The sequence below is a fragment of the Rattus norvegicus genome, chromosome 2, assembly GCF_021556685.1.
Source record: "Rattus norvegicus strain SHRSP/BbbUtx chromosome 2, alternate assembly SHRSP_T2T, whole genome shotgun sequence".
NCBI lineage: Eukaryota > Metazoa > Chordata > Mammalia > Rodentia > Muridae > Rattus > Rattus norvegicus.
Window position 1 is genome coordinate 132257697 of NC_141535.1, and position 22429 is coordinate 132280125.

At 36.6% G+C, this 22429-nt stretch overlaps 1 protein-coding gene and 1 long non-coding RNA gene across 5 annotated transcripts in view; one reads left to right on the forward strand and one right to left on the reverse strand.

Annotated features, from left to right (window-relative positions):
• LOC102555656 (uncharacterized) overlaps nt 1–22429 on the forward strand; it is a 348348-nt gene that overhangs the window by 116421 nt on the left and 209498 nt on the right. The window contains 2 exon segments of the long non-coding RNA NR_190574.1: nt 18015–18120; nt 19725–19801. This is a non-coding gene — a long non-coding RNA (uncharacterized LOC102555656).
• The window catches only part of Tgap1l11 (GTPase activating protein testicular GAP1 like 11), a 61211-nt gene that overhangs the window by 28540 nt on the left and 10242 nt on the right, over nt 1–22429 (reverse strand). For 2 of the 4 annotated variants that reach the window (XM_087619331.1, XM_087619321.1), the window contains exons 4-14: nt 22114–22191; nt 20463–20526; nt 19712–19894; nt 16859–17020; nt 15784–15893; nt 15206–15395; nt 13509–13767; nt 12438–12580; nt 11099–11257; nt 8595–8704; nt 6789–6975 (exon numbers count right to left, since the gene is read on the reverse strand). In XM_087619331.1, the coding sequence (XP_087475457.1) occupies nt 6789–6975; nt 8595–8704; nt 11099–11257; nt 12438–12580; nt 13509–13767; nt 15206–15395; nt 15784–15893; nt 16859–17017 (1317 nt within the window). In that variant the 5' untranslated portion in view covers nt 17018–17020; nt 19712–19894; nt 20463–20526; nt 22114–22191. 4 annotated transcript variants of the gene reach the window in all.

Below are 22429 nucleotides of genomic sequence, written 5' to 3' on the forward strand. Positions count from 1 at the left end.
GGGTCTTCAAGACTCCACAGGACTAAGGGGCTCCCCTCCCAGGGATGCCCAACAAGACAATCTTCTGCTACATATCCAGCTGGAGTCATGGGTTCCTCCATGTGCACTTTTAATTGGTGTTTTAGCTCCTGGTATTTTATCAAGGCAATACAAGGGAGACTGAGAGAAGAAGTTGAGGAGAAGAGAGAATCTGAATTGAGAAAATGCGTCCATCTGATTGACTTATTGTGTAAGGAAGTTTAAATTATATTGTCCTCATTAACCTTGGATTTCATGGGGCCCAGATATCCAGGATGGTGCCACCCTTGAGCTATTAGCCAGAAAAATAAAGACGTGATGTACAAGGCAGTAGGCAGAACTCCTTCTCAGCTTCTACTTCAGTTCTTGCCTCCAGGTTCCTACCCTGCTTCATTTTGGGCCCTGACATTTCCCAGTAGTTAACTGGTAACTGCAAGTCTATCCCAGAGTGTAACCTGTCTTGCATAATTTGTTTTCATCAGTGTTTCATCACAGCAATAATAGAAAATTATGACACTTCTTAAATTGAGTAACACTGATGAGTTATTTTTCTTCTGAGATGATGGCTTAGGTTAAGTCAATTCTACTCATCACATGTTTCTTCCCAACAGGCACCTAAGTTTATGTTTGAGCTGTCCTGCACAGGATAGGAAAGAAATGATTCTTAGGAACAGTTGCCTTATTTTATATGCAGATTGGACTGAATAGTTTTACTTCATTGTTTTCATACTAGACCATGCAAAGGAATATATTCGAAAAGAATTACCAATAAAGGAAGAATCATTGAAAGCTATTAAGAGTGAAAAATGTATTTATTGCTTCACTTGGAGCTAACATGCAATTTGATACAGGCTTGCATTTTAGGTTTCCAGTAGCTTGGTAATAGAAAGTAACTTAAAAATGTATGATTTTAGTACAAGCCAAGTAGAGCCCTGGATGAGAAGCCTATTCAAGCTGTCCCTTAAGGACACTTCATATTCATCAAAGGAAAAATCAACCAAGATGAACTCTCAATCCTAAATATCTATGCCCCAAATTAAAGGGCACCTACATACGTAAAAGAAACCTTACTAAAGCTCAAAACACACATTGCACCTCACACAATAATAGTGGGAGATTTCAACACCCCACTCTCATCAATGGACAGATCATGGAAACAGAAATTATACAGTGATGTAGACAGACTAAGAGAAGTCATGAGCCAAATGGACTTAACGGATATTTATAGAACATTCTATCCTAAAGCAAAAGGATATACCTTCTTCTCAGCTCCTCATGGTACTTTCTCCAAAATTGACCATATAATTGGTCAAAAAACGGGCCTCAACAGGTACAGAAAGATAGAAATAATCCCATGCGTGCTATCGGACCACCACGGCCTAAAACTGGTCTTCAATAACAATAAGGGAAGAATGCCCACATATACGTGGAAATTGAACAATGCTCTACTCAATGATAACCTGGTCAAGGAAGAAATAAAGAAAGAAATTAAAAACTTTTTAGAATTTAATGAAAATGAAGATACAACATACTCAAACTTATGGGACACAATGAAAGCTGTGCTAAGAGGAAAACTCATAGCGCTGAGTGCCTGCAGAAAGAAACAGGAAAGAGCATATGTCAGCAGCTTGACAGCACACCTAAAAGCTCTAGAACAAAAAGAAGCAAATACACCCAGGAGGAGTAGAAGGCAGGAAATAATCAAACTCAGAGCTGAAATCAACCAAGTAGAAACAAAAAGGACCATAGAAAGAATCAACAGAACCAAAAGTTGGTTCTTTGAGAAAATCAACAAGATAGATAAACCCTTAGCCAGACTAACGAGAGGACACAGAGAGTGTGTCCAAATTAACAAAATCAGAAATGAAAAGGGAGACATAACTACAGATTCGGAGGAAATTCAAAAAATCATCAGATCTTACTATAAAAACCTATATTCAACAAAATTTGAAAATCTTCAGGAAATGGACAATTTCCTAGACAGATACCAGGTATCGAAGTTAAATCAGGAACAGATAAACCAGTTAAACAACCCCATAACTCCTAAGGAAATAGAAGCAGTCATTAAAGGTCTCCCAACCAAAAAGAGCCCAGGTCCAGACGGGTTTAGTGCAGAATTCTATCAAACCTTCATAGAAGACCTCATACCAATATTATCCAAACTATTCCACAAAATTGAAACAGATGGAGCCCTACCGAATTCCTTCTATGAAGCCACAATTACTCTTATACCTAAACCACACAAAGACACAACAAAGAAAGAGAACTTCAGACCAATTTCCCTTATGAATATCGACGCAAAAATACTCAATAAAATTCTGGCAAACCGAATTCAAGAGCACATCAAAACAATCATCCACCATGATCAAGTAGGCTTCATCCCAGGCATGCAGGGATGGTTTAATATACGGAAAACCATCAACGTGATCCATTATATAAACAAACTGAAAGAACAGAACCACATGATCATTTCATTAGATGCTGAGAAAGCATTTGACAAAATTCAACACCCCTTCATGATAAAAGCCCTGGAAAGAATAGGAATTCAAGGCCCATACCTAAACATAGTAAAAGCCATATACAGCAAACCAGTTGCTAACATTAAACTAAATGGAGAGAAACTTGAAGCAATCCCACTAAAATCAGGGACTAGACAAGGCTGCCCACTCTCTCCCTACTTATTCAATATAGTTCTTGAAGTTCTAGCCAGAGCAATCAGACAACAAAAGGAGATCAAAGGGATACAGATCGGAAAAGAAGAGGTCAAAATATCACTATTTGCAGATGACATGATAGTATATTTAAGTGATCCCAAAAGTTCCACCAGAGAACTACTAAAGCTGATAAACAACTTCAGCAAAGTGGCTGGGTATAAAATTAACTCAAATAAATCAGTTGCCTTCCTCTATACAAAAGAGAAACAAGCCGAGAAAGAAATTAGGGAAACGACACCCTTCATAATAGACCCAAATAATATAAAGTACCTCGGTGTGACTTTAACCAAGCAAGTAAAAGATCTGTACAATAAGAACTTCAAGACACTGAGGAAAGAAATTGAAGAAGACCTCAGAAGATGGAAAGATCTCCCATGCTCATGGATTGGCAGGATTAATATGGTAAAAATGGCCATTTTACCAAAAGCAATCTACAGATTCAATGCAATCCCCATCAAAATACCAATCCAATTCTTCAAAGAGTTAGACAGAACAATTAGCAAATTCATCTGGAATAACAAAAAACCCAGGATAGCTAAAGCTATCCTCAACAATAAAAGGACTTCAGGGGGAATCACTATCCCTGAACTCAAGCAGTATTACAGAGCAATAGTGATAAAAACTGCATGGTATTGGTACAGAGACAGACAGATAGACCAATGGAATAGAATTGAAGACCCAGAAATGAACCCACACACCTATGGTCACTTGATTTTTGACAAAGGAGCCAAAACCATCCAATGGAAAAAAGATAGCATTTTCAGCAAATGGTGCTGGTTCAACTGGAGGGCAACATGTAGAAGAATGCAGATCGATCCATCCTTATCACCCTGTACAAAGCTTAAGTCCAAGTGGATCAAGGACCTCCACATCAAACCAGACACACTCAAACTAATAGAAGAAAAACTAGGGAAGCATCTGGAACACATGGGCACTGGAAAAAATTTCCTGAACAAAACACCAATGGCTTATGCTCTAAGATCAAGAATCGACAAATGGGATCTCATAAAACTGCAAAGCTTCTGTAAGGCAAAGGACACTGTGGTTAGGACAAAACGGCAACCAACAGATTGGGAAAAGATCTTTACCAATCCTACAACAGATAGAGGCCTTATTTCCAAAATATACAAAGAACTCAAGAAGTTAGACCGCAGGGAAACAAATAACCCTATTAAAAAATGGGGTTCAGAGCTAAACAAAGAATTCACAGCTGAGGAATGCCGAATGGCTGAGAAACACCTAAAGAAATGTTCAACATCTTTAGTCATAAGGGAAATGCAAATCAAAACAACCCTGAGATTTCACCTCACACCAGTGCGATTGGCTAAGATCAAAAACTCAGGTGACAGCAGATGCTGGCGAGGATGTGGAGAAAGAGGAACACTCCTCCATTGTTGGTGGGATTGCAGACTGGTAAAACCATTCTGGAAATCAGTCTGGAGGTTCCTCAGAAAATTGGACATTGAACTGCCTGATGATCCAGCTATACCTCTCTTGGGCATATACCCAAAAGATGCCTCAACATATAAAAGAGACACGTGCTCCACTATGTTCATCGCAGCCTTATTTATAATAGCCAGAAGCTGGAAAGAACCCAGATGCCCTTCAACAGAGGAATGGATACAGAAAATGTGGTACATCTACACAATGGAATATTACTCAGCTATCAAAAACAACGAGTTTATGAAATTCGTAGGCAAATGGTTGGAACTGGAAAATATCATCCTGAGTGAGCTAACCCAATCACAGAAAGACATACATGGTATGCACTCATTGATAAGTGGCTATTAGCCCAAATGCTTGAATTACCCTAGATCCCTAGAACAAACGAAACTCAAGACGGATGATCAAAATGTGAATGCTTCACTCCTTCTTTAAATGAGGAAAAAGAATACCCTTGGCAGGGAAGAGAGAGGCAAAGATTAAAACAGAGACTGAAGGAACACCCATTCAGAGCCTGCCCCACATGTGGCCCATACATATACAGCCACCCAATTAGACAAGATGGATGAAGCAAAGAAGTGCAGACCGACAGGAGCCGGATGTAGATCGCTCCTGAGAGACACAGCCAGAATACAGCAAATATAGAGGCGAATGCCAGCAGCAAACCACTGAACTGAGAATAGGTCCCCTATTGAAGGAATCAGAGAAAGAACTGGAAGAGCTTGAAGGGGCTCGAGACCCCAAAAGTACAACAATGCCAAGCAAACAGAGCTTCCAGGGACTAAGCCACTACCTAAAGACTATACATGGACTGACCCTGGACTCTGACCCCATAGGTAGCAATGAATATCCTAGTAAGAGCACCAGTGGAAGGGGAAGCCCTGGGTCCTGCTAAGACTGAACCCACAGTGAACTAGTCTATGGGGGGAGGGCGGCAATGGGGGGAGGGTTGGGAGGGGAACACCCATAAGGAAGGGGAGGGGGGAGGGGGATGTTTGCCCGGAAACCGGGAAAGGGAATAACACTCGAAATGTATATAAGAAATACTCAAGTTAATAAAAAATTATAAGCCCGTGGGGGAAAAAAAAAAAAAAAAGAATATCCTCCTCCGTCTTATGGAACATCACTATGTCTTCCTTCCTGTTGACCTAATCCCTGGAAACTACTAGTTAAAATATACCTTGCTTTCTTTCATTTTTTTACCTATATGGTCTTTTACCCTATTCAAAGTATATATCCTTTATTGATTCGCTGACAATTTCTCAATGTGCTTTCAAGTAACTCTCATTTCATTTTTCAGTCCTTCATTATATCCTTTGCTAAAGTCCTCCATACTCTGTACTCCATATGTAATTTCCAAAATTAAAAATTAAATAACATTTAAGTTAAAAATAAATATCAAACTAAAAATAAAAAGCATTTTTAAAAATGTAGTATGGGAGGTATTGGCCCATAAGCTTTTGTTCAAACAGCTTTACTTGAAATGTACATTGAAATAAGTCACTGGTCTGGTTCAAGCCCTTGGGTTTTTCTATATCCCCAATACTGGAACTTCCCAGACATGCCTCTCCTTTTATATCCTGGTATCTTGTTGTTTCCTTTAATAATTGTGATCCTTCAGGATTGAATCTGCAGAATCACCCCTTCATAAACTCCAGTTGCAGGATCTAGGTCCCTACACATATGTAGCAGATGTACAGCTAGACCTCACGTAGGTTGCCTAACTGTTGGTGTGGGCACTGGCTCTGACTCTGTTTTTTAGCATGGATTTTCTTCTTATAGCTGGGCTGCCATGCTTGGCTTTAGAGGGAGGAGATGCACTTATTCCCATTCTGAATTGAAGTATGAGAATGAGTTGGTGTCCATAAAAGTTGTATCCTACTGAGAGAAAAAAAGAATGAAGGAAGGAAAGTGTTGTGAAGATGGGACTTGGAGGAAGGGAATGCAATCAAAATATAGAGTAAAAAAGTAGTGAAAAATATTACTTTATATGAGTTTACAATAAAATTACTAACTACATTAAACCTGAGAAACACAAAAATGGTCCTAAAATAGGATATTGAAACATATACAACATATACATCAATGCTTCATATATATATATATATATATGTATATATATACATATATATGTACACAAATATATATGTACACTTAAATGTATAAATATATTTATATAAAATGTGCTTTCATATGACCATCAATTCACTTAATATGAATATTTAATAATATAATAGTCTCACTAATATTAAACACAATTATATATTCCAGAAATAGTGCTACACTGGAAAAAAGCAATCAAAACCTAGGCAATCAGATTTTTTTAAACTTCTCTATAGTCTTCTTTGACTACCATTATACGAGAAACCTAGTATTGTCAACAATCAATATCTCAAAGGAAAGAAAGAACAAAGAAAGAATGAAATTATCCACTAACTTTGAACTACATCTCCCTTCCCAAATCTTCCTGATATAGATCAATACATATTCCACTCCAGTCTAGAAGATGCAGTCCTAGGTTTTCCTTTTACAGAAATGACCTTTCAAAGTGTTCCTAAATCTTGCTTCACAATGAGTATTTTGTTTCCAAAGGCAAAAATCAGATCCTCTTACCTTTCTTGAGATATCCTGCAAAAACGGTGAGTTCCTTGTAGTCTCATCCCTTAGCAGATAAGGAGCTATGCGGAGAGCTAATTTGTCACTGTCTAAATTATTCATGGATGAATCTTTTATTATTGCTAATACAGAAATGAGATGGTTTACTAGTATAAGGTTTTCTGTTGGAATCTTTAGTAATAGGCTAAACATAGAAAAAAGAATTTTATGTTAGATCATCTAAAATGTCATGTTAGTTACAAAACTAACTATAGACAAAAGAAGTTAGATATTTTGTAGACCAACTCATAGTATAATCAGAATTCAAAAGAAAAAAGAATATATAGCTACAGTATTAGATTTAAATATTTTCTGAAATCATTTTTCTGTATGAAATCATTGGAAAATATTTTAAAACTAAGTTTGGATATCTGTGTACTAGATGTATGACTACTACCTACAGAAAAAAAAGAGGAGGTGTTAGGATCAGTGGTAGAAATGCAGGCCGACAGGTACTGGATGTAGATCTCTCCTGAGAGACATAGCCAGAATACAGCAAATACAAAGGCGAATGCCAGCAGCAAACCACTGAACTGAGAATGAGACCCCCGTTGAAGGAATCAGAGAAAGGAGTGGAAGAGCTTGAAGGGACTCAAGACCTCATATGAACAACAATGCCAAGCAACCAGAGCTTCCAGGGACTATGCCACTACACAAACATTAGACATGGACTGACCCTGGACTCTGACCTCATAGGTAGCAATGGATATCCTAGTAAGATCACCAGTGGAAGGGGAAGCCCATGGTCCTGCTAAGACTGAACCCCAGTGAACATGATTGTTGGGGGAGGGCAGTAATGGGGGGAGGATGGGAAGGGGAACACCCATAAATAATTGGAGGGGCAGGGGGATGTTGGTCCGGAAACCAGGAAAGGGAATAACACTCGAAATGTGAATAAGAAATAGTCAAGTTAATAAAATAAAAAAGATAAAAAAAGAAAAAAAATGAGAAAAAAAGATAGAGTGAATGAAGATTTTTGCAAATCATGTGTATTCTGTGTATGAAAACATCCAGTGTCACTAAATGCCAAACCATCTTTCCAGCCACCATGGAGACACACTTAATATCTAATGTATTATGAATCCCTGTAACACTCCTGTGAGACTCTAGAAAATAAGGAGAAGAAATAACACTAGTGACACTACACAATGCAGTTATGAAAGCTTCTGCAACAGACAAGGCAGAGATGCAGTGTAACTGGTTAGCAAGTGGAGCTCAAAGCTCCTGTTACAAACCATATCATTCTATGGAGAAACAGACAAGAAAATGATTCAAAGAAGTCAAAGCTATACCTGACCTAGACTTCCCTAGGTAGTTATAGTTGAGAAAGAAGAATTCAATAATAGCTTCATGTTCTTATCAATGATATATATTTAACATGTGAAATATTCACAAAATCGTGGTAATAATACTAAGATACAAATAACTGACAGGCATTATGGACACATAGTTCTATTAATTTGTCTATACAGGAACTAAACCAATAGTCTAAGTTGACCTGCACACAATGTGTTACATAGGCTGACTTCTAAACCATGACAGTTATAAATAAGGAGGACTCTGGGAGGGATAACAGACATGGTTCAACCCTCTAGTTTGTGAAAGGAACATGTTGATAAAGTGGCAATACAAATCTGAGCTAAGGTATCCTCTTGGCCTGGGAGATCATTCCAGCTAATAATCCTGTATTCACAAGCCTATGTACCTTACAAAAGCACTGCTTCTACATTGGTGCAGTTCCCCACATGCTTACTCTATCATTACCTTTGGATGGCAATAAGCTTTTCAATCACAGTTTCTTCATCTAGGACACTAAGCCATTTTTCATATAAATCAGATGTCAGCAAGCTTCCATCAATGCTTCTAATAAAGTCCTTTTTTAATGAAAATAAAACCAAAAAAGTTAATGGTCAATGTATATTGTTGAAAGTACTTGATAAACATTTTTGTTTAAGACTAAAAGTTAGGTCCAGTGATTCTTAACTTGTGTGTCATAATCCTTTTGGGGGTTCACATATTATATATACTCCATATTAGATATTATATCCATTTTTCAATATACTTCATATCATTAGAAAAATTTTAATTATAAAAAGAGCATCAAAATGGTGTGGCGGCTAAGAACCACCAAACCATGAGGAAATATATTAGTGTTACAGTATTAGGATGGCTTAGAAACAGTGGTTGTGACTGGACTTCCATAAAATTTTCGCAAACTGTCATCTGGCCAGAAACTTGGCTCAAACATGGAACCTATATGAAAGATCTTGTGTTTTCTTACCGAACACTAGAATAAAAATTCTGCCTCCTAGTTGCTGTAGCAATGAAATAAGCATACTCTATGTTCAATTTGGCTCTCCTGGTTCTCATCATACCACTACTTACAATCATAGATGTAAACTCTACTTCAAAGCCCAAAGTTGTCTGCCTTGAAGAAAGTCAACTCCTTTGTGGAACAACGAGTCAGGGGCCTATCTTAACTGCCCTCTGAAAAGGTCCATCAAGATGCTTCACTGAAATAGGATGTAAAGAGCCACTGCCAATCTATGAATCTTATGGATCAATCATGGACTTGTGTGAAAGAAATGTAGGAAGAATTCCAAGCAATGAAGGAGATAGGAACTCCAAACTAAGAGATAGGGAATCAAATGACTGTGAACCGTGGGGGCTATCAAAGACTGAAATACCCACCAAAAACACTACAGGAACTGCAGCATGACCAACAGCTAATTTATAGCAAATGTAAAGCTTGGTCTCCTTGTAGATCCCTCAACATGTGGAGCAGAAGCTATCCATAAGCTGATGACTGTGAAAACCCTTCCCCAACTGGCCACAGGGAGAAGTTGTGCTCACCCTGAAGAGAGTTGATGTGCCAGGAAGGGAAGATAACACAGGGGCCCCAACCTGCTTGGAGAAAGATAGAAACTCTGCAAGGGAGAAGTGGTGCGGGGCAGAATACAAGATAGACAGTGAACGAGTAAATTAGTATAAAATATAATGAAATGATAGCAGCTATTAAATCAAAACAAAACAAAACCAAAGTCCTCTTCTTGGAAATAGGAAACTATCAAACAATGGCAGCATCAGAAGTTACCTCATCCTGATTGTATAGTTGGTGAGTCTGTACTTTTAGCTCTCACAGAGTAAAGCTGTAAAATACACACACACCTCTGCTAATGGTCAAGTTTCTTATTTGTTTTCCATGTGAGAAGGTCCCAGTTTCATATCTTTTTCTTAAAATTTGGAAATATTCAACTATTTGAATTAAGTTGGAGACTTTAGATCGTTTGAAGAATGGAAAGTTACTTTGTTCATGATAGAGCACAATGAGGTTTGTGTTGTACTAAGAAAATAATGAAAATGGAAGAATTCCAGGTATTCTTGTACCTGTAAATTGCTTTGAATACACATTGCAACCTTCAGTCACTGATCCTAACTTTCTCCCCATGATGTGGTCCCAGGTTTCTGGCAATGAGAACTAGATACACTTGGCAAGTCCAAGGGCCAAGGAGGGATCATTAGGTACCTTTGCCTAATGTTATTAAGCATAGTTAATCCCAGAGCATAATCATTTCCCTTTTTGTCTGGGCCATAGCTCCACTATCTTCAGAGAGGCAAACTCAGATCATTGCCCAAACAATAATAAAATAATGTTAATGGCTCTATAGTCACTGCAACTCACTGGCAAGTTAAGACTGGTAGACAAGTTAAAAGTAGGTTAGGCTAACTCTTGACTATTTGACATGGAATTAGAATAGCAGTGTCTGGCAAAAGTGAAAATGCTGGTATATTTTTTGATTGAGAGGGAAAACAACTTCATGTATCTACTGGACATGGGACAACTTCTAAATTCTATATCCTTTTGTGCATCAGTGATTGACTAGTTATTTTTAACTGTTATTATGTTAGGATATTTTTGGTATTACTTAAGACATGTTTTTTGTAGAACACACTTTTACCGCTATTATTACTTGTTCAGCTATTGCTTCAAAAGGAATGGTCAGAGTTGAAATCAGTGGGAACTTTTGCAATGCCACACTAAATCCCTTCTGACCTATAAGGAAGTTAACCTCCAAGAGAAGCTGTTCACCACTGTCTTTGTGCTGAATCTTTGCGTTTGTCATACTTTTACCTACAATGACTCTTATCAAGAAGTCATGTGTCCGTAGTTCCAGGGACCACTCATCATCATGTAGTCTCAAGGACAGAGAGAATATATGCATCTACGGAGAGAAACTTAATGTTGTTGACGCCAAAACCTTCCTTACCGTTAAAACGGATGCTATAATTATCACGCTTTCTTGATTCCAATTTATGTATTGTTCATTGTCAATCCTAGTCCTCAAGGAATAGTGTGAATTTTCAGGTATAATTTTGAAAATGTCATCTGAGTCTCGCCCTTTTTCGGCAATTATGGACAGCATATCCTGTGTAGAATAAGGATAAGCTTGTATTATTAGAGATCCAAATGTCTGCAGCACAAAACTGTCTTTTATTGTGAATATGAGCAGAAGCAGTTTTGGAAGCAGAGGTCAAACTGAGAGGAATGAAGAAGACATTAAACTTCTTTCTGTTTTAACTTCCAAATACATTATTTTCTGTAATCCATTTTTTTCCGATTTCAAACATCATGGTTTTGTTTTTCCCCCAAACTGGTTGACTGGTCCTCTATTACTTTGTTTCCTTCTATGAATAACTTTCTCATGCATGCTATTGTAAGTAACTATTGGGATATTTCCCTTTCAGAGATCAAATCACTATTTTACTTCCTGCCTGTCCTGAGAGTATTATGAATCATAAGTTTTGCATTTTTAAATAAGATTTTTTTCACTATGCTTCAAAGACTTTTATTCTCCTTTTCTGTGACTTTTTAGTTTTAAATATGTCTAAAGATTCCATCATATTTAAGAACCCAAATATATCTCAATCCTTCTTCCTTAATTTTCCTCTGTGAAAATGATGACTATACTCAGATTTACTCCACATTTCCTCTATTTTAAATTGATTACATATTTACATACATGGTTACCAGAAATTTCTGTTGTAAAATACAGAAGAAATGGGTAGTAATGCTCATGTGTCTGACACGATAAATTTGTTCACTCAGCATAAATTCCTAATTTAAAATAGATTAAGTGGCATTTAAATATAGTCTAATAGGATTACATTTGTTAATATATTGTAAAAACAATGTGTATATCTAATGTGTTGATAACATAAATTAGAGTCTATGAGTATTTTTAATTATAAAAGATTGAGTAATCTCATAACAATGATATTAAGGGATTTACTCCAAAGTAACATGGAGTCAAGAAGAAGCTGGAAGACCTTACAGTTGTGTCGTCAGCAGGGCACATCCACAGATCCATTTCCTCCAAAAAGCTGGTGGGTTTGGATCTTCTAAACAATCAGTGTAAAATATGAGAATACTATTTCTTTTTCCTTTTATTTTTCAATTTCTTTCAAGTACATTATTCCTATTTCAGTGGAACTTATTTCTATTTTAAAATGATCTTACCTTCAAGACAGTTTATCTAAACCTTAATCAGTTTGATTAAATAACTTACTTAGAACAAAGGTGCTGTAGAGGCCCAAAATGATACTCACGATTATTAGACCAGACATCTTTTTGTCTTCAAAAATACTGGTAAGAGATTTCCCAAAATAACATTTCTTTTTTGGATGTGGTAGATTTAGATAAGGTACTGGTGGGCTGGCATATACACTACTGCTTTTGTGTTTCTCTGAATCTAAGAAAGAAGGTAAATCATTGTTGTAAATGAACTCACTGAGCCCTAGCATACTCTCTTCATTCTACAGCCTGCATGCCTTATTCAATAACACAAACACACATAAAATAACTAATTAACATTATAACATTTATAATGACCTTCCTTCATAAGGCACTTTGTATATACTTATATGTGACCCATACTTCAGTATAAAAAATAAGTTCTTGTGTTTGCACTGAAAGCCATGCATATACGTAATAGAATCAAGCAGTCATATAGCAACAATCTCTTCATCCCCCTCTGTGACTTTCTGTCTGACATGGGCAACAATATATGAACAACAGTATCTGTAGCTCACAAGACAACTTGTCTGACTGCATTTCTGTTACACTCCTTGGCTTTCTCCACTGATCTGTGAGTTCAAATCTGAGATCATATCGTCTATGTCAACCATATGGGTATATTATGCTGTACTTTCAGATATTCATAAGAGACTAGCATGGTGGCACATGCCTTTATTCCCAGATCTCAGGAAGCAGAGCCAAGAAGATCTCTGTGAATTTGATGTCAGCTAGGTACACAAAGCAAGTTCAATGACAGCCAGAACTGTTACATAGACAAAATCCAATTGGCTATTGAGTTGCTATTCCCTTTATTTAAGAATCTATGTTAAGACTCGATATTATCACTGTGTAAGTGTCATTTCTTACATATCCTTAATTAATTAATCTCATTTCTGGGATTAACCTGTAACAACACAGGACCAGTGGAAAGAGATTCTAAAATTTGGAGGCAAATTCTAACTATAAGATGATACCTATAACTTACAGCTGAGGTTTCCCTTAACATGGTTTAGCAAATTCTTCATTGTTGTTTGCTATAATTCATATTTTCAGTGCTCAAGGATTACAACTTTAAGTTACGATTGTAGAATAACTATCCATACCTATAATGCCCTCATAGGGAGGATAATCAACTGCACTTCTCGGCAGTGCATCATAGCCAGGAGTGCATGTCTTGCCACTGGGGCAGCTGCTGAGTCCACGTTCTATTTCCTTCATGGTGCTGGTGTTTGTTGCAGTATTCTGGGAATGTGAGGACATCTCTCCGGGAGGATGAAATAGAGATGTTTCATACCAAACCTCAACCAAGTCCTCCCCGAATAGTTTTCGAGCATTTTCAATCATAAATGTTGTCAGAGATATCTTTGAAAAAATATGGCAAACACAGAGGATCTCTGTCATTTTGTATGGATGCAAACAACATTTTACTTATTAGTCTTGGAGGCTAAAAATATGCAGTTCAAAATTCTGAGGAAAAGTTAGCTGTTAAAATATATAGAGGCAGGCTTCGGTCAGAAATTTAAAGGATTGCATGATCAAAGTTTCAAGTGTCATCACCACAGTGCAATGCTATATAAGTGTATGATTTCCAGCTTTTACATTGTGATAATGAGTATGTGATACATACTGTCCACTGAAATGGCTTGGGTTACATTTGATACATACATGTATGAGCATGATTGTAAGGATGCCTATAGAAAGGCAGAGGTAAGGAGGGAAGATGACCTCTGAATGTGGGCCCATCTCTCTGAAAGTTCCCATGGGCTGTCTAAAATGCAAGTGACAGACAAACCTATCTGAGCAGTCAAATTCACATGTCTCAGTTTAGCACAATGGTAACAACTACATCAATATATCAATGTGTCATTTCTTCACATATCCTTAATTACTTAATCTTAATACAGTGATCACTCAGTGCAGATGCAATCGTAACTTCTTGATCTAATGGTTCATTATATTGGGAGGTATGAAATTAGGTCTACATGGAAGAAACAGGATAATTATGGATCTCCAATGGCATGTACTTTGGAACCCCATCTTTTCCTCCTGATCTTTGATTCAACACAATGTGAGAAATATTGTTGTTTCTCAGTTGGGCTGTTTTATAATGTGATCCTTACAGATCCGAGGGCAATTGCTCAATTAATAATGAATCAGAAAGTCAAATACTTAGAGTCAAAATGAACATTTGATTGCTATACTGTATAAACTTTGGTATTTTATTATAGTATTTGAAAGATGGCTAACATAGAAACATGTACTCTATAATTTCTATAAACTGATCATAACCAGCATCCAGAGGCCAATAGTATATTTAATCATACTAATCAGGGTCCTAATAAGCATATCTGATAAAAAAAATCCAAATTGCATTTCCTTTGCTGTGTTGTGGAAACCACCTTGAAAACAGGTACAATTTCACACATTCTACACTGATTATACCAAAATTAAGTCTTGATTGCTCAACCCAGTACCCAGGATTATTATTATTGTTAGTAGCATTTCATAACATTTGTTCTCAATGAGTTAGTCTAAGGATATTCTAAATGACAATGACAAAAGTTTAAGTCATTGATCTCAAATACCCATATATATTTTATTTAAAATGCATCAATGATTCCTCCCTTCAGAAGAACAACTTTCAAAGCTGTAGTTAATTTTTGAATTGAAACAAAAATAAAACAAAACAATAATCACCACCAACAACAACAAATTCTTGAGAATATCTTGAGATACTCCTGTTTTCTGGTCTCATTGTAAAGGCGTAGGAAAGCTAGGCATAAAGTGCTTATCTAATTACCTTTTTGGCAATGTCATTTGTCCCCCCAATATTGCAGGAGCTGGGTATGAATAAGAGACATGGGGCTATCCCACAAGATAGTTGGTAAGAAGACATTCCATTAACCGAAGAATTACTTTTAACTTCAAATAAAATTTGAAAAAGTTGCCCCAGCAGTGCAGCATTTGCAGTTGGCAGTTTTTCTAAAAGACTGAACATAGAGACAATTATTTTAAAACAAGTGTAATCAATGTGTAAAAATTAAGGAAGGGAAAGAGTAATCGTAGCACGTGCAGGATGCTCTCAAAATAAAATGAAAGAATTTGTACTCATATTGTTGCTTACAGTATTTACCTAATTCAGAATAAAAGACAAATATTACTGGAATATGAAGTTAAGATTGTCAGCCTGGGCTACTGTAATTCCCACTCTAACTCACATTTCTGTTGAAAGTGTCTAATGTTTGTGAGCAGTTGAAACCTTTTGTTGTCTGACATTGTTTATAGTAAATTTTTTCGTGATATATAATCTCTAATGCATGTAAGCAAAATATTACTTCTATTGTGATGATGTTGTTCACAGAGTTGGCCAACAATTACCTCTGCACTGCTGCTAATTTCTCTTCCTCGTTGATCTTTTCGGTTACAGCAATCCATTCATCATAGAGCTTTGAAGTCATCAGACTTCCTTCAATGTTTTTTAGGAAGTCCTTATAAAGAGAGGAAAACATATTTTGTGAAAATATTAATCATGGGAATTATTCAAAATACATTCACCGATCAATTTCAGTTTAGTTCCAACTTTCTTCACAGCTCCCAAAATTTCCCCTAGTTAGAACATTCCTTGATATATAGGTCCAGTAAGTTTCATCTATTCAAACTAGAAATCAAAGGACAGATTTTCAGATTTACTTTGACTAGAGAAAAATCTTTCTGTAGCTCAACATGCCTCTAGTGGATGGCTGAGTAAACTATCACATATAAGGGATCAATACTTCAGCTTGAACACTATTTTAAATGATAGAATCATACAATTATTTTAACAACAACAAAGGCAACCATAGGAACTATTATCTGATTTCTCCAAAGCACAAAACCATGTCCGGTATTGGAAGCATGGATGCACATGTGGTCATGGTTCTTAGGGAATGTCATGCCACTATTTCACTAAACTAGTGTGACTCCTACCTGTATTATAAATATTTAACTCAATATTCACAGAAAATATAGCCCTTACCCATCAAAAAAGTTCTCTTTGAAATGGATGGAGACTATTACTGAAAACCACATCTAGTCAAGGTACAAAGAACAAAATATCCTGTGACTCTGAGCTCCAGATTATACATATATATACAAGTCTGAACTGTGGGCTCCAAACATGTGTAAAGAGAGTCAGGAATATTGTACACCTGAGAATAGGACAGTAACATTTGCTATGAGATTTCGGCTCCTAGGAAGGAAGGCAGAGTTTACTTTTGATAATCCAACAATAATGCTGCTTAAACAAATTCCAATCAAAACATCATCCATGTTATTAACCTTGACAGAGGAGACTTGGAGCTTATCAGGTTTCTCTCATACATATCTACTGTCACTCAAGGGAATGCAAAATGAAGAAAACTATTCCCATACTCAGGGGAATCCTGAGCATAGATGAAGGAAGTACTCTCCCTACCTTAAAGATCCAGGCCACTACATGCACAGATTGCTTGTTTATATCCACCTCTTCGTCTGAATCCAATTTGTCCTTTACTGTTTGGCAAAGGGTTACACTCGGAGATACTGTAAAGACACCCTTGGTTGTGGGCCCTTTCCTTTTTAGTAGGGACAGCATGTCCTGAGAAGAAGATTGAGAAACACCTGTCAGGCTTCATGTAGCACAGGGCACGATTGTCTCCTTGAGAAGCAGACCAATGTACATAAGTGTAGTTTAAGGAATGGCATGAACACAGAGGACCTTAAGCTGATTTTGTGCCTCAATCTTTTGTTGTGCACATCCTACCCTAATATTTACCCTTTAAGATCGGACATTTCTTTTTATCACATTTTCCAAAATACTTGAGATTAAATCCAACTTTTCCAATAGACAGTACCTAAATAGCCCTCTCTCATCTTTCTATTGGAAAGCCAAAGATTTGAGACACAATTCTTTTACTCCACATGTTGATAGAAGTGAAGGGATCAGGTATATAAGAAATAGGATTTTGTCTTAGGCGAGCCAGAGAAGAATCATGTGATACATATCAGAATTGCTGAGGGCAGTTTGTTATCATGACAAATGGAACTGAGTTCTCTTCCAAACAGTTTTCCTCCCTTATTAACTCGTGGGCTAGTGCATACTTGGTCCTGGTGGCGCACAGAGCACCTGCGCCACCACGATATTATAGAAGTTTTTGGTTTCTTAAGAGTTTTTCCATTTATATCTGAGGAGGAGATGTGATCATCACATGGGATAGTATAATTTATACAGACCTTTTACAAAACGAATTTCAATTGTAAAATGTCCTTGTTATAATGGGTTAATCATCCTGTTGTGTTTATATAGCCTTCTTACCATATACCCTACACTGTTATTAATCTTAGTTATGTCTCCAAGCCATGGTCTAGTGTTCTCCAGTGGGAATCTCACAAGATGATGCTGTCTAACTCCACACTGTATCATGAAATACTAGATACATAGGTTGAACAAGCTCCCTGAGCTATGTACAGGCTGTTGCTTCTGTAGTCACATCCATTTTCATAGCCACCCTCACTTTATTCATATTAAGAAATTTTCTATTTTCTTCAACTCTCATGGTGAAACTCTTTTCATCCTATGTTTTCTTGTTCAGCATTTTGAAGAACCATTGTCAAGTTTATTTCAGCATCAGCATGTCTCCCTCATGAGAAAATATACATGACTATTTTTGACAGACACTGGACCTGTCTTCCTGTAGTGTAAGTTCAAAGCTGAAATCTAAGTTTCTTTTTCATTTTGAATTTTCTTCAGAATATTGGCAGAAAAATAAAAAATTAAATATGTTACTTAAAACAAATAAATTAAAAGCAAACAAATGAGTCACACAATACAATATAATATAGTATCGTTCACCGTAGAACATATTGTCTGCTGGGTATCTAATGCAAAATCATGAGGGCTGAGAAAGATGTCTAAGTGTGTGTGTGTGTGTGTGTGTGTGTGTGTGTGTGTGTGTGCGCGCGCACGCACATGTGTGTTTACAAGTGTTTTTGTGTTTGTGTGTATGTATATATACATATATATGCATATGTATACATATATATATACATTGATATATATATATATATATATGTAACCAATTTCAAAATATTTGACTCAGAATTGTTTCTGTCTAAAGGAAATGAGGAAATGCAGGGTCCAAAACTGGAGCAGAGACTAAAGGAAAAGTCATCCAGAGATTGCCTTAACTTCTGGTCCAAACCATCCATAGACTCTAAACATGACAATGTGGCTGATTCCAAGACATAGTTGCCGACAGGGAGCATACATCGCTGTCCTCTGAGAAGTTCTACCAGCATCTGACAGAGACAGATGCAGATACTTACAGCCAACCATCCGACTGAACCCTGGGTCCCAAATCGAAGAGTTAGGGGAAGGAATGAATTAGGAAAAAGTGATATCAACCCCATCAGAGGATTAACCAGACCCCTCAGAGTTGTCAGGCCTTAGCCAAACCCCAAGAGCAAACATAGCCAGTCTGCAGGCTCTGCTAGATATGATACAGATGCCTGCCTGTTCTGGCCTCAGGAGGAGGGGATGTATTTGTGTCTGCGGAGGCTTGATGCACCAGGGAAGGGGGTTGCCAGAGGGTTGAGATGGGAGTAGGTAGGTTGATGGGGAGCACCCTTTTAGTGGCTACGAGGCAGGGCAATGAGGTGGGATATTCTTGAGGTGGGACCAGTAAAGGGACAGCACTTCAAATCTAAATATAATAATTAATATAAAAGGAAAAATTTAAAAGAAATCAAGACATGTTAGCGGGAGGTTTTCAAGAAAGGAGAGTAAGGAGCAATTATAAAAGTATTTTATCATTTCAAAAAATATTTTAAAAAAATTCAAAAGCTCCAGGATATCAATGTTAGGGGCAAGTCAACTCTAGATATAGGTCTAAACAATATTTGTTAAGTGATTTGAAATGAGATTAGAGCCTGGGATTCAAGGTTAAGGTGATTTTTATTCAAGCCTGCAACAGATATCTTCAATCCCATACATATAATTTTTCTATGTAGCTTTCATTGAAATAGGTTGTCAAAATGCAGTTCATAACTCATTTTGTGATCTAATCTTGAAACCACTTGATGAAGGATCCATATCCTAGACCTGCAATTATAATGGGACAAACATTTGTGTACACAATATCTTGGCATACCAGTTTATGGTAAATATCTGCTTGGACAAAATGAAATGTTCTCCCTATAAACAAGACTAGACTTCACATCAGAACTTAAAGTTTATGACAAACTGAAATGGGAAGTAAGAAATCCACCTGAAAGAAGATGGCAAACTCACTTTTTTCCTGCAGGATTCTTTCTGAGTCTCTGGGCTTTAAGATGAATTGCCCCTGTGCATCAGATGTTAGATATTTCTTTAACAGCTGAGGTAAGGAATTTATACTTGTAAAATTTCTTAATTCTTGTGGACTGAAGTTCTTTTGAACATTTATCATCATAATGTCATGTGGATACTCATGCCCTATGAGCAAAAAAAACATGAATTGAAACTTAAGTTATTGAATATGGACAACCCTTGTGATACAATTTGGAATGCTTTTCTGTATTTCTCCTCCTACTCATTCTCCCCCTCTATCTCCTCCTCCTCCTCCTCCTTCTCCTCCTCCTCCTCCTTCTCCTCTTCCTCCTCCTCTTCTTCCTCCTTTTCCTCCTCCTCTATCTTCTTCCTTCTCTTTCTTATTCTTTAAGCTAAGAGGATTTTCTCTAATTATAACCAAATAATTTTTTAATTTTTTTAACAGAAACATGATGTCTAGGGTTTTGCTTTGTTTGCCTTTCAGGAAAATTCTGTTTATCAAATAGAAAAGCACTGAAAAATTCCAGTCATTTTTTGTCAGACTTCAGATTGATGCTTATGATCTATTATCCTCTGTCTGAAGTTTATACTAGTTATTAATTATGATTTAAATGAATAAAATTATGTTTATGTCATTTTGCATTAATGTTTGAGTGTAAGACTAAATAAGAAATACATTGAGAATTCGCCAAACTCAGCTAGTCTCTCCTTAGATTTCCCTTTTATTTATTACCTTGGAGTGGTCTTGGAGCTTTCCCATGGCCAGGGCAGAACCACAGCTGATAATCTTCAATGTTCTAGAAGGTAAAAAGAAACAACTGTCACAAATAAACTGTCATAAGAGTCTTGAAGAGTCTAGCAATTTCCTTTACTTAACATTTCTAGCTCTCTGGATGGGAAATTATTTAGACCATTATTAATCATATGTCTTCTTACCACAGATTTGAGTAAACAGGACTGATTTCAGGAGAAAACATTAGGGTACTTGCCTTACCTCTGTGAGGAAGCCTTAATTTACTGATCCACAATGAAATAAGAAATTGCATCCAGCCATTATTACTACCCAATACAAAGATTATTATGAAATTTCTATCATTTGTGCTGACTCTGTGTGAAATACTGAAAATGGACTTAACAATGGACACAACCTAGTGCTCACAGATGCATATATTCATGGTGACTATGATGACTTTATCAAAGAAACATGTGAAAGATATGAGAACTTCAGTAACAGTGAACAAAATAGTCAAAACAGAGTCTTTGAGGTTACCTAGGAGTCAAAACAACCTTTGGCTTTCATTCAGAGATATTCAGTCTGTGGAGATGAAGGACATGTGTCTATCCTGAAAAATAGGCACAATGCTGAAAAGAAGTTCTAGAACATATTTACTGTACATTGTGTTATGGCTCCATTTGAAGCAATCATCTAAACTGAACATTCTGTTGAAATTTTGAGCACCCTCGAGAAGTAGCTCTAACTGGAATTCTTATTAATTTCATTTTCTTGCAGACTTATACTAAAGCCAATGACATTGTCTCCTAGAGTTTTAAGTATTAAGCTGTCAGACAAAAAGCACTCAGGCAGACACACCACCAACCATCCATCTATACCCCAACATACAAAGAGAAGAGATAATGAGACAGAAATAGAAAGACTCAGAGTGAGAGAGGGAGAGACAGAGGGGCATAGAGACAAGAGAAAGACTGACATACAAATTCTCATTGTACAAACTCACAGAGAGTGATAGAGAGGGATACACACAGAGAGAAACACACATACATATACACACACACACACTCACAGTTACACAGAGATACACATGCACATTTGAAAATAGAAAGACAAAGATATACACAGATATGTACACAGAAAAACATAGGAATATAGACACATTTATTAAAGATTTATTAAAAGTTAAAAATAAACACACCAGAACATGTACTCCACACAGAGACATAAAAACAAGTAGAAATTGGAAATAATTACATACCAAATGGGGAATATAGTCTAATTTTCAAGAAAAGAAAGGAAGAAAATTATTCCCTCTAACATTGGCATCCTTTAAATTAGGTGTGAGCATATCACAAATGAATCACAATTTATTACAGTGTATCTCTATTATCTGGTGAAACTAAACATGTAGTTTAAAATATTGGGTTATGAGTTTCATTTCACAGAAAAGTAGACAAGAATTTAAGAAAAATATCACCCTAAGGACTGTTGTTATGTCTTTGATACCTTCAGTTTCAAAAGGATCTATTTGTCCTATACGATTTGTAAAAGTATTGTGATCAAATTTCTTCTGTATTTTCACATTTCCACATATGTGAATCTCAAAAGAATAACTCAAATTTTAACTCAAAGTAGATTAAAAGTAACTTACATGTTTTGTCATCATTGGTAGTAACTTGCTGATTATGTCATTCCCCGTATCGAAGTTTGTTGCTGGTACATATAGAGGCTATAGAATGTACAGAGAGCAAAAATGTCATAAAAAACAGGAAAGCTCATGACAACAAAATTAATATGATATAATCATTATTTAGAATTTATAATCTGTAACAACTTTTCATTTTCTTCCCGTAAGATATATCTGGAAGACACCCAGTCTAACATATTTATCGTAAAATTTAGTACTTGGGACTTGAGAAAACAAACAGAACTACAATAAGTTTTGTAGTTAAAGGGTGACTGAGTTG